The 11558-nt window shown below is 39.1% G+C and overlaps 5 protein-coding genes across 9 annotated transcripts in view; 1 reads left to right on the forward strand and 4 right to left on the reverse strand.

Moving 5' to 3' along the window:
- Positions 1-1326: 1326 nt before the first annotated feature.
- Positions 1327-4010, reverse strand: LOC108844787 (rhodanese-like domain-containing protein 4, chloroplastic). The gene is made up of 9 exons (XM_057006025.1): positions 3326-4010; positions 3044-3146; positions 2860-2946; positions 2706-2780; positions 2555-2629; positions 2394-2474; positions 2054-2308; positions 1663-1917; positions 1327-1495 (listed from the first exon to the last, which is right to left on the reverse strand). The coding sequence occupies exons 1-9, from the start codon at positions 3940-3942 to the stop codon at positions 1448-1450; spliced, it is 1596 nt and encodes a 531-aa protein (XP_056862005.1). The 5' UTR covers positions 3943-4010; the 3' UTR covers positions 1327-1447.
- Positions 4011-4071: 61 nt separating this feature from the next.
- Positions 4072-6242, reverse strand: LOC108845715 (uncharacterized). Of its 5 annotated transcripts, none has more exons than XM_057006033.1 (9): positions 5905-6242; positions 5749-5822; positions 5601-5681; positions 5434-5518; positions 5217-5314; positions 5006-5093; positions 4577-4907; positions 4248-4494; positions 4072-4138 (listed from the first exon to the last, which is right to left on the reverse strand). In XM_057006033.1, the coding sequence occupies exons 1-9, from the start codon at positions 6172-6174 to the stop codon at positions 4087-4089; spliced, it is 1326 nt and encodes a 441-aa protein (XP_056862013.1). In that variant the 5' UTR covers positions 6175-6242; the 3' UTR covers positions 4072-4086. The 5 variants fall into 5 exon arrangements, with proteins under 5 accessions (XP_056862013.1, XP_056862012.1, XP_056862014.1 ...); XM_057006032.1 differs by having other exon boundaries at positions 5434-5521; positions 5905-6241; XM_057006034.1 differs by having other exon boundaries at positions 4072-4093; positions 5434-5521; positions 5905-6240.
- A 199-nt stretch (positions 6243-6441) lies between these two features.
- LOC108845722 (abscisic acid receptor PYL7) lies at positions 6442-7536 on the reverse strand. Its single transcript, XM_018618889.2, has 3 exons — positions 7261-7536; positions 6950-7165; positions 6442-6879 (listed from the first exon to the last, which is right to left on the reverse strand). The coding sequence occupies exons 1-3, from the start codon at positions 7402-7404 to the stop codon at positions 6658-6660; spliced, it is 582 nt and encodes a 193-aa protein (XP_018474391.1). The 5' UTR covers positions 7405-7536; the 3' UTR covers positions 6442-6657.
- Positions 7537-8447: 911 nt separating this feature from the next.
- Positions 8448-9924, forward strand: LOC108845710 (putative cyclic nucleotide-gated ion channel 13). Its single transcript, XM_057006047.1, has 4 exons — positions 8448-8680; positions 8784-8842; positions 8925-9471; positions 9547-9924. The coding sequence occupies exons 2-4, from the start codon at positions 8814-8816 to the stop codon at positions 9781-9783; spliced, it is 813 nt and encodes a 270-aa protein (XP_056862027.1). The 5' UTR covers positions 8448-8680; positions 8784-8813; the 3' UTR covers positions 9784-9924.
- A 521-nt stretch (positions 9925-10445) lies between these two features.
- The window catches only part of LOC108845702 (putative cyclic nucleotide-gated ion channel 13), a 4668-nt gene continuing 3555 nt past the window's right edge, over positions 10446-11558 (reverse strand). Inside the window, exon 9 of the mRNA XM_057005980.1 lies at positions 10446-11428. Within this exon, the coding sequence (XP_056861960.1) occupies positions 10446-11428 (983 nt within the window). The remainder of the gene's footprint in view (positions 11429-11558) is intronic.

Below are 11558 nucleotides of genomic sequence, written 5' to 3' on the forward strand. Positions count from 1 at the left end.
TAGCAAATAACTAATCAAAAGGGTGGGATCATGATCGTCCATATCAGTATGGAATGATCCATGACTTCCAACCACTCGCCCGAGACCAGCAAACAAAAAATAACATAACAGTTACATGGATCGTACATTGGACTCTCTTATCAATTCAGCTTCGCAAACTTGGAACTCGCATGCAATTCGGTCTTTGGTGGATCCCGAGGATGCGAAAATAATAGAAAGCATACCACTGAGTAGGACTCAGATGGAGGACATGGATGGATGGCACTTCACAAATAGTGGGAATCTACAATCAAATCAGGATACCAAGTTGAACGGATATATTCGGATAAGGAAAAAAACACCAGTAGTGTTTGGACCCACAATCAATCTACTAAAAGCTTCCGACAATTAGGGATGGGCAAGAAAAACAAACCGAACCAAACTAAACCGATCCAACCGAACTCAAACCAATCGAAACCAAAATTATATGTCTAAACCAATTGGTTCAAGATTTTATCAACCCAAATGGTTTGGTTTGGTTTTAATTAATCTAACTAAAAATGCTTTGGTTTTCGGTTTGGTTTGGTTTTAATTAATCTAACTAAAAATGCTTTGGTTTTCGGTTTGGTTTAGTTACCGAACTAGTTAACCTAAATAACTAATCAAACATTTATACATTTTACTTTTAAAACAATATAATAAACATAACTAAAAAAAATATGAATCCCATATATTAAAATCAAAACCAAAAATTTGGTTTTGATATTTGTATTAAGTTTAAAGATAATAAATAAAGTTATTGGATTACATCTTCTAGATTTTTATTTTATTGTGATGTTTAGATTTACATTTAAATATGAAAAAAATAGTGATTTAGCGTAAGATGATGATTTGCTTATGTTCGTAAGAAGATGATTTGCTTATGTTTTTATAAATTATATTTTGTAACAAAACTAGATAAAACAAAAAAAATCAACCAAGAAAACACAAATAAAACCAAAGTAAACCGAACCAAACACAAACCAAACCGAATATACACCAAACGAATACGAATCAAACCAATCTAATTTGGGTTGACTTTCCTTAAAGTTATCTTAGACCCAAATTAACCAAACTGAACCGAATCCAAACTGTAGCCATACTTAAACCGAAATGGCCACACAATACAGTCAAAGCCTAAGCCTTTTGCTGAAGGGAATCCACAAGAAAGTTAGGTTATATTACCTTCTTCCTCTGGGCCGGCCTACTTTATAATGGGCCGCCCCTTATTTTACCGTGACATTTAGCGCAAAATTATAGATTTGACTGTGTTGGTCAAAGATGTTTGAACAATGCAACATCACAGCATTAAAAAAAACCAGAGTATTACTCGTCTCAGAACCGACAGAAGGTACCATCTAAAGTCCTTGAAGGAAACATAAAACAGACAAGAAGTGTACAACGTTTCGATCAATATTGTTATTCTGTTTCATGGATGCGATGGTGTCGGAGATGTTGGAGGCTTCAAGTCAGGGTACTGCAGAAATAGTGAAGAAGAGAAAGAGAGACATAAGGTTACAAAAACTCATTGACTAATCAGTGGATGTCTTAACTACTCATAAAGTTTCTTCCATTTTCTACCAAACATAGCTTCTTTGTGTTAAATAATGTAAGAGAGGTTTTAGGGGAGTGTAGAAACATCACCGATGCATAGGGAGAGAGAGGTCTTGAATAAGAATTCAGTTTGGCTTCAGTTTTGGCTGGTTCTGTGATTACTTGTTCAGTGGCGGCTTCCAGTGCGGGCTCTGAGTTTACTTGTGCAGTGGCCGCTTTGATTGCTGGCTCTAGCTCAGGAACTGGTTCATTGACGGTGGTGGTTGTAGCTGCTACTGGTGCTGGTGCGGGAAGACCCTTGCTGCTTACTGGTGTGGGGGATGTTGGAGGCTTCAAGTCAGCGTACTGAAAAAAATAGTGAAGAGAGAGAGAGAGAGAGACATCAGATTACAAACGCTCATGTGATCAATGGTTGTCTTAACATAGCTTCTTTGTGTTTATATTATGAAAGAGAGGTTTCAGGGGAGAGTAGAAACATCACCGATGCATATGGAGATAGAGGTCTCGGATAAGATTGCGGTTTGGTTTCAGTTTTCGTTGGTTCTGTGATTATTTGTTCACTGGCTGCTGCTTTGGTCGCTGCCTCTGAGGTTACTTGTGCAGTGGCCGCTTCAATCACTGGCTCAGGCTCCTTTTCATCCACAGTGGTGGTTGTAGCTGCTTCTGCTACTGCTACTGCTGGTGCGGGAAGAGCTTTGCTGCTTGCTGATGGAGGAAGGAAAGCCCTTCCTATGTCCTGAAGTCATTCAATGTTGAATTTATCAATAGAAACGGTTTCATCTCTAATGGAGCCATTCAATGGAGATATCTAAACCAGTTACCTTTAGTTCATCAACAAGTTGTTTAGGTGCAACCTTTGTGTTCAAGAACTCATCCACTTGTTTTAGAGTTTGCTTTCGGTCCTGTAGACCATTTACAGAAAGAACCATCAACAAGAAATCACCACTTCCTAGACATAGAGGTAAACATGTGAAGAAGTTACCTCAGCAAATAGAAGTTTCTTGCCTGCAAGCTGAACAAGCGCAGCTGAACCTAGTAGTTGAAGTATGGTTTCAATCTGTTGTGATGATGACATAGATAACATGTTAGCATCTTCTGGAGACAAATATAGAAGAAAGAGCGATGAAACTGACCTCTGTAAATGCTAAAACACTTAATCCAGCAGCAGCAGCTACCCCAATTGCAACAGAGACACCATCAGAACTCTCCTGTACGTTTATTATGTTTCTCCATTTTTTAAAATCATTTCTCAACTTTTCTAATGAATTGTAAAAATTGTATACTTACGCCAAATACACCGCTGATACTATCAGTCAAGCTGCTCAAATCAAGACTGAGACTCTTCTTTGGCTCTATCCAAGGCAAACCGCTATTCTGAAAAATTCCAAAAACATCACAATCCTGAATAAATAAAGCAGAAATCTAGTGGAAGAAAGCAAACATTGTGGAAGGATAAGAGAGAAACACACACCAACCAGCCTCTAGGTCCCTCTGCACCATCTTTAATAGCGTAAGCAGATTTGAATCCATTAAGGGCCAACAGTTCAGCAACAAGCTCAGAGTTTCCATCAAATCTGGCTTTCCATTCAAGCAATTACACTATGTTAAACTGCTGGTGATCAGAATTATCACTCACTACTCAAGTTTGAATATAAATATAAGAAGCTAAAAAGATGCAATGTAGCTATAAGCCTGTCAATATCTGCCGCTTTCATTCAAAAGAAACAGAGCTTTTAGATTCCGAGAGTCTTACTTGTCAAGAATGAACAATGTGGTGTTCTCAGGATCTTTAAACTTCAAGGAAAGCTTCTTCAAGAAACCAGGCTTGTCTTCTCCGTTATAAACAGCTGGAACCGTCTTTTTACCTAAACCCTTGATATTAGGACTGCCCACTTGTCTGATATCAGCAGGAGCTCTTATGTCAAGCAACTGAGTATTTTCATCAGTACCCAACTTGGCATAAGCATTCTTGGAAGACTCAACCCCAAAAGTTTTGGGCTTTTTGTTCAGAACCTGAGACAGAACAAAGGGTACAGCAAATGCAGCAACTCCACCGGCAATAACCAGAGGATTGTCAGTGACAAAACTTGATATCCCATCGATCAAACCGTCTGAATCAAAAGATGAAGGAGAGGTCACTGATTGTTGCAGAGCTTCCTCGTATGTTAGGGACTTAGCAGGAGCTGTTGCACTGCTTAGAACAGAGGTTAAAAGAGCCAATCCGCCATTGAAGCTCTTGAAGAAGTTTTCTTGGGAGATTGGTTTCGGTGGAAAGAGGCTAGTAGGGAGCGAGAAGGGATTACGTGTTTCTGATCTCTTCTCGGATAAAACTGACATAGGACTAAAGCTAGCGGTTTTCAGAGCTTCCATGGCTCTCTTTCTCTATCTTTATCTTCCTCCTTCTACACCAAGTGTTGTCCCCTCAGTATCATCACACTTGAAGAGATTAAAGAAGTGTGAGGACAAGCATGAAAGCTGTTTCTAGTAAGCTGACGTGGACTGTGTGATCAATTTTCAGCCGCTGTTATATTGACACGTCATATTTTCGGATGAGATTGTCTCTTGACTTGATCATGTGTAAAAGGCGAGAAGAGAGCATAGTGACTAATTTCACTTTCTCAGCAGTTGTTTTAAGTTAACAAAGAAGATAACAAGATTCAACGTGAGAAACTTACAAAAGATCAAAGAAATAATCTAAACCTTGACCAATCTCCCAGATGGAAATGCCAATACCCCAGAGACGAGCATTCTCAAGCCGTAGAAGGATTGACATCAATGTAGGATAGAAAACAGCATGCTTGATGTTCTTATCATCTCTATACATGATAATATGCTCGCCGCTTTCTTTGTCCCAATGCAACGCTGGCTTGTGTTTCTGGAGTAACGCTAGGTAATCCCTTCCGATGATAGTGCCTCCATCGCCTGAATATTGCTCAAAAGAAAATAGTTTATTCAGTTATTTTTGGGGGAAAAGGCGAGAAGAGAGCAAGAAACTTAACTATACCTCCAGAGATTGCAAAATCGTTGCCGTAGAAGTTGATACCAAGAAGAACCTTTCTTGCCAGGGTTGAGTCTACGTTGTTGGATGAGCCAAGGAGGAGTTTGAGGGTGAGATCTATCCACTTGAGAGGAGCATTGGGGCCAGGGTTCTGGGCATTTGAGAAATCGTAGGTCATTAAAGAGAATCCGTCCACCGAATCTTTCAAGAACTGAAGATCTTCTGGTCCAAAATCGTACATTTGGAGCGTGTCCGAACGTGGTGGACCAATGACATACATGAACTGCATATGCTGCTCGTGAAGGGCGTCTCCAAGTTGTTTTACGAATTGCAGTGCCTAGAAGATGTAAGGTTGAACGACTAAGGGACCATGAAGTTTGATGCTTGCAAGACATAGATTAACGGATCTAAAGAGGAGTAGAGGACACAAAATACCATTTTCCGCATGTCCGGGTCATGCAAAACACCATAACCTGCCCACCTTGACCAAGACTCTAGCACAATACCATCATATTCCATTTCCCTAGAATACAAGGTAAAATATGATGACAATTGACAAGGGTGTGTTGTATAATTAACAAGCTCCATGTCATAAATTTTCATACTTTCAATAAAAATGAACTTAACAATAATTCCAGACTCTTACTTGCACTCTGTGACAATAAGACTAATAGCTTTTGCTCTTAGTTTCTTTTTCTTGAGCAACTCCTCGGGAACTGCTTCTAGAACAACTCTTGGTAATATCTACATGACAGGGAATCAAAATAAAACCATCAGAGAAGGAAAAACACATCAAGAACAAGCCTTCTCCGGGTGTCATCACAGAGAAGAAAGAAAAACATTGAATGAATTGGTTAAACAACCATGGCATTTCCTCTTGAACGAAGCTCTTGGATCCATCCCTTATCAGCATTATGTCTCCCTTCCAAAACCAATCCATTTCCTTGACTACTATTAAACAGAAACCGAAAAAAGTCATTACCCGAAGATAAATGCAATGCAAGCACAATAGAAACTCAGTAACTGATACCTCTTCAGATCGTACCAAACAGGTGATAAATGAGTAAACTTGGAGTTATATATCTTTGCCATATCATATCCTTTAGAGTTCCTACACAGCATTTGCATCAACATAAGACCAATTCACATGTAAAACTATTCCAAGAAAGAAACCATACCATGGAGTAATGTAAGCTAAGACTGGACAATCATAATGCCTAGCTGATGAATTCTCTGAAGCCTTCGAATGTTCCTGAACCGCCCCCCCCCAAAAAAAAAATCTCAAATCCCTAAAACATTGAATTTGAAAGCCAGTAAGGCAACACAAGACTCACAGTGAGGATCTCTTGGAAATGGATATCGGTTTTGATGATTCCCTTTTGACGTATCGACGGCTCCGTTTCGATGATGACTCGATCAGCGAATTTGACTTTGTACACCGCCATTGAGACTGCGGGGATCACGAAGAAGAAGACCACGAAGATGGTGATGAGCTTCCGATCTGAATCTGGTTCTCCATCTCGTGGTTTAGACTCGTCTCGCCGGTTGTGCCGCCGTTCGGAACTCTCCGTTGCCGATGAGCGTTTCTCGCGCCTCCTCGCCATCGAGCCTCTCCGCAACGGTCACTGAAACGACATCACTTTGTGTAAAGAGATCTGTTTTTTCTTTTTCGGTATGTTCTAATTACCTTTCTACCCTTTTCTTTTTTTCTCTGGTCTAATATTACAAAAAGCAAACACGTTTCTCTGGTGAAAAACGATGCGTTTTGAGTTCAGGGTGGAAAATATTGGATATGTCTCAACCGTACTAGTCTTACAAGAAAAGTCTCAAATTCACCATTTCAGAGACAAAAGAAAAAAATACAAATACACTGTCCAACAACACGCTGAGTAGCTTTGCTCTGTTCTTATAATGGGTGCATAAATGCAAAGACACTGTCCAACAAACACCATAAACTAAATTACAATCAAAACTTTTACCACATGCTCAAAATGGCATATGGATGGAGCTGATCTAAAACATAATAGCAGTGTGACCACTCATGCTGCTTCTCTATACATATATATGACCAGACTAAATGAATAGCTTCAGAAAGTGGTGGCGATGGGAGTGGTTATATCCTGAGCAGCCAATCTTTCAGAGACACAAGCCAAGGACTTCAAGTTACACTTGATGAGTGATTCCACGAAATAACAAGTCTCATCTTTAGTGTTGCCTTGAGGAACATCCACAACAAAAGATTCAATCACCATAGTTCCTGTTCTCCCATCGATCATCTCCGGATGTACAGTCAAGATTGAAGAATAGTTCTGCAGAGAAAAAAAAATCAGAATCTGTAAAAAAATCTATAATAGAGATTTGGATATTTTTGTAATATACCTTAAGTCTGTGATCACCACCAATGATGTTGATGCCGAGGATGCGTTCATCATCATCAAGCTGTTCCAATCTCTCGGTACTAGTAGTTGCAGGAAGACCAGATTTGACGTTGACTTCTCTGAGACTACCGATCTCAGGATGTCCATGAACTGTGCATCTGCTTACAAATGGTTTGTATTTCTGCGGCTGATCAAATCTCCGGACAAGAGACCAAACCTGAGTTCATGTAATATTATACAACTATCGTTACTTACCACAAGAACACTACTACTAAGATCCTATTACGAGAAAAAAAGATTTGAAGTGCTTACGAGATGAACAGGGGCTTTAATGTATTTGACGAGAACAGAGGTACACTGATTCTCTCTGCAGTGGTGATGATGATGCAAACGTGCGTACTGCGCCGTGACAAGAGCACCATGCATCTCTGAATCCTCTACGATGATCTCCTCCATCTCTTATCTTCCTTGTGCTTTTAAGGAAAGCTGGTTTGGTCTCAATGAGAAGTGGATAAGATAGAGAGGAAAGGCAGGAGACTAAAGAAAGAAGAATAAATTTAGCTTTTATAATTAATATTTTTAATCTTTGGTTTGGCTCAAAAATCAACAACGAACACACCGACATATTAACACCATGAGCCGACAAGTATTACGTGTCATGTTACTATTGGTATGTCCTCTATCTCTTTTTTTTTGTTTGGGGTAAGCTGACTTTTAGCACGTGTCTCATCTCTCTTATCCATCCAAATAAGTTAATCTATATATTAATTTAAGGAAGAATACATATCTTTCTCTCGAAAGTAGATAGATAGAATCTTGAAAGAATCTTACAAAGGAGTTTAGCTAGATGTCAACATAAGATCACATTCAAAATATCTACACAGAGCCGAACGGATAAGAACTGATGTCAGCATGAGATCACATGCAAAACGCTTTATTTTTTTAACACATCAAAACTCTTTATTAACCGGAATCTAACCGGAGTTCTATTTGGATCACCGTGTCAAATCCATTAAACTGCATAACCAACAATTTTTTTAAAAAATGTTTTTCTCTACATTCGAAAACTATAATCAAACTAGTATATCTACACAGAAAGAGAAAGTGGGCTTTTAGTATAAGTGATCTATTTTGACTTAACGGGCTTATAATTAAGAGTAAGCCTATTAAAATATTTTGGTTCACTTAATGGTTTTCTCCAAACAGAAGCATGCTTAGAGGCAATTGCATCAGCATCATCCAACCTCTGTTTAGTGTTTTCTCAAAAGCTAAACAGTAATGCTTGCAGAGGCGCTTGCAGTTTTTTACTCTTTAGTTAGGCCAGTGGGTTCCGTTTGAATAATATACTTGGAATATATGGGCCTTTGATAAAGGGTAAGCCCATTAAGTATATTTGGCTCACTTAGTTTGACTCAGTTTTCTCTTTTCATTGTTTTATATTATTAACTAGCCCACAACGTTTTCTTTATTATCATTTGGCGTATTTTATACACCCTTTCCCTCTCTTTTGTCCTGTACTCCAATTTCGAAGAAACTGCTAAGATTGGTCTCTTTTTACCAGCGCCACCCGCCTTGCCAAGCTTGACCCAAGAAGACGACTTTGCGAGAAAATTTCAGAGAATTCTAAATCTCAAGAAATTTTCAGAGTAACTTAATCGGAGAGAAACCCTTCTACTCTTAAATCTTCATAACCGCTTCTTAGTAATAACTAATCAGTTACTCCAACGTCTTTGTAAGTTTCTGACATCAGCGGTTCAAAACGTTTGATCTCTAGTTTCAGTTTCTTTTTCTTCCTTTGATTTGTATATGATATGAACTCTGTTCTTATGTTTCAGGAGAATAGCACCACCAAGTCCTTTGACTTTATGGGTTTTGGCCGTGACAATCGTGTAAGGTACGTATGCTTGTTGTCAATATCGTATGAGAAACTAAATGATATGAAATGATTGGTCTAAGTTTATCAACTTTTTGTTTAGGTTCAAAGAAACATTAAACACAGAGCATGGTGGTTACGGGAGAAGAGCTAGACCATCTCTAAACGCAGTGTTGGACAATGTCCGTAGAGGGTTGGAGAAAGGATCAGACAAGATCAGGACTTTCAAGAAACCAATGAGTTTTAGTTCACATCAGAAGGAAGAGAAGAGAAACTCTAGTGGTACACAAAAGAAGAACATCATAAACCCACAAGGCTCCTTTCTACAGAACTGGAACAAGATCTTCCTCTTTGCTTCTGTCATCGCTTTAGCCATTGATCCCTTGTTCTTCTACATTCCCATCGTCGATGGTGAAAGGCACTGCCTTAACTTGCACTCCAGCCTGGAGATAGCAGCTAGTGTGCTTCGAACGTTTGTAGATGCCTTCTACATTATTCATATTGTGTTTCAGTTTAGGACAGCTTATGTCTCTCCTTTGTCCCGTGTTTTCGGTAGAGGGGAGCTGGTTGAAGATCCTAAAGCCATTGCTATGAAGTATCTCTCGACGTACTTCATCATCGATGTTCTCTCTATACTGCCTCTCCCACAGGTAACTTAAGTTGATTATGGTAACAGAATGGTTCCATGATAACTTTCAATGATGTTCTGTTTGTTTCTTCTCCAGCTTGTTGTCTTGGCTGTTATCCCGAATGTCAACAAGCCGGTCTCTTTGCTCACTAAAGACTACCTGATAGCCGTCATATTTTCTCAGTACATTCCAAGGATTCTTCGTATCTACCCGCTTTACAGTGAAGTTACAAGAACATCTGGCATAGTCACTGAAACAGCTTGGGGTGGAGCTGCTTGGAACCTCTCTCTGTACATGTTAGCCAGTCATGTGAGTTTCCCAGTCACCAGTTAACCAGATAGTAGGCCCGCGGATTTTGTCCGAATGAACCGGCCAAGCCAAATCAAACCGAAATTTTTGGTTTTTGGTTCGGTTACTATTTTGAGTTTGGTTTAGTTCGGCGAGATTTTGAAAAATAATTATTTTCAGTTCGGTTTTGTTTTGTTTTCAATTTCTAAAAATAGAAAAAAAAACAAAAAACCGACTGAAATTAATCAAAATATCAGAACCGAACTAACCGAAAATAACCAAATAACCAAAATTAATCCAAGTTTCCTTTTCAAAATTACATCGAAATCCTTATTTCGGAAAAAAATTGAACCAAAATTAATCAAAACCCAAACATAACTGATTTTTTCAATTCATTTTTGGTGGGATCGTGGCCGAACCGAATTAAACCAAAATATCCGAACCAAAAAAAAAAACCGAAACCGCTGGCCTACACTATAGAATCACAAGCTAACAAGAACTCAAACAAACACACTTAACAAGAAGTCCTTCTCTTATTATTCAATCAAGCAAGCTTTAGTACAATATCAAAAGCTTCAATCACAAACTCGTATCATCAAACATCATCACAACATTCTCTTATATAGAGATTTCTATTTTCCTAATCCTATTTGATATTACAAATCCAAAACCTCAACATATTAGGATTAGGTCAAGATACTTGTTCACTAAGCTTTCTTATTCTTTAAGCTTAAGTCAACATTCTCCCCCTTAAGCTTAAAGCCATCTTCACAAACTTCTTGAACTCCAATGAGACTTCTCATCTCTCTGAACTTTATTCTACCAAGTGATTTGGTGAGAATGTTAGCTCTTTGTTCACTTCCCGGAATGTGTTCCACACCAACTTGCTCGTTCTCCACGCACTCTCGAATAAAATGAAACCTTCTGTGTATATGTTTATTCCAACCATGAAACACAGGGTTTCTAGTTAACGCAATCGCAGACTTATTATCAACTCTAATGACCACACGCTTGCAGGCTTCTCCCACAACTTCACTTAACAATTCCTGCAACCAAATGGCCTGTTTTGCAGCCTCTGTAGCTGCCATGAACTCAGCTTCACAGCTAGACAAAGCCACTATCTCTTGCTTAGTTGAACACCAGGTTATCGGACTGTTACCAAGATAAAACACGTGACCCGTTGTGCTTTTTCCATCGTCATTGTCCATGTTATGTGAACTGTCACTGAACCCTTCTAGCTTTAAACCTCTGTTTCTTTCAAACCGAAGACCAAGCGTGCTCGTTCCTTTTAGATACCGCAATATCATCTTTAGCGCAGCGCCGTGTGAGATCCGTGGTTCCTGCATATATCGACTTAGAACTCTAACTGAGAAAGATAGATCAGGACGTGTATGTAGAAGATATCTGAGACAACCGATGGTCCTTCGATACTCCTTTTCATCGATTCTTTCTTCAGTGAGAGCCCTTGAGAACTTAGCATTCATCTCCATTGGTACATGAGTAGGATTACAAGCATCCATTCCAGTTTCTTCTAGAATCTTCTGTGCATATCTATCTTGTTTCAAGATGATTCCGTTGGTACTCTGATGCACCTCGATCCCTAGATAGTAAGTCAAGAGACCAAGGTCACTCATATCAAACTTCTTAGCCATCTCTGTTTTGAAGTTTAGTATTGATTTTTCGGAGGAGCCTGTGACAAGTAAATCATCAACGTACACAACTACTACAAGTAACTCTCCGTTCATCTCCTTCCGGTACAAAGATGGCTCCTTAGTACATCTCTGAAACTGAAGCCCACGCAATATCTGATTCAGCTTAAT

This window comes from Raphanus sativus, chromosome 3, assembly GCF_000801105.2.
Source record: "Raphanus sativus cultivar WK10039 chromosome 3, ASM80110v3, whole genome shotgun sequence".
Lineage (NCBI taxonomy): Eukaryota > Viridiplantae > Streptophyta > Magnoliopsida > Brassicales > Brassicaceae > Raphanus > Raphanus sativus.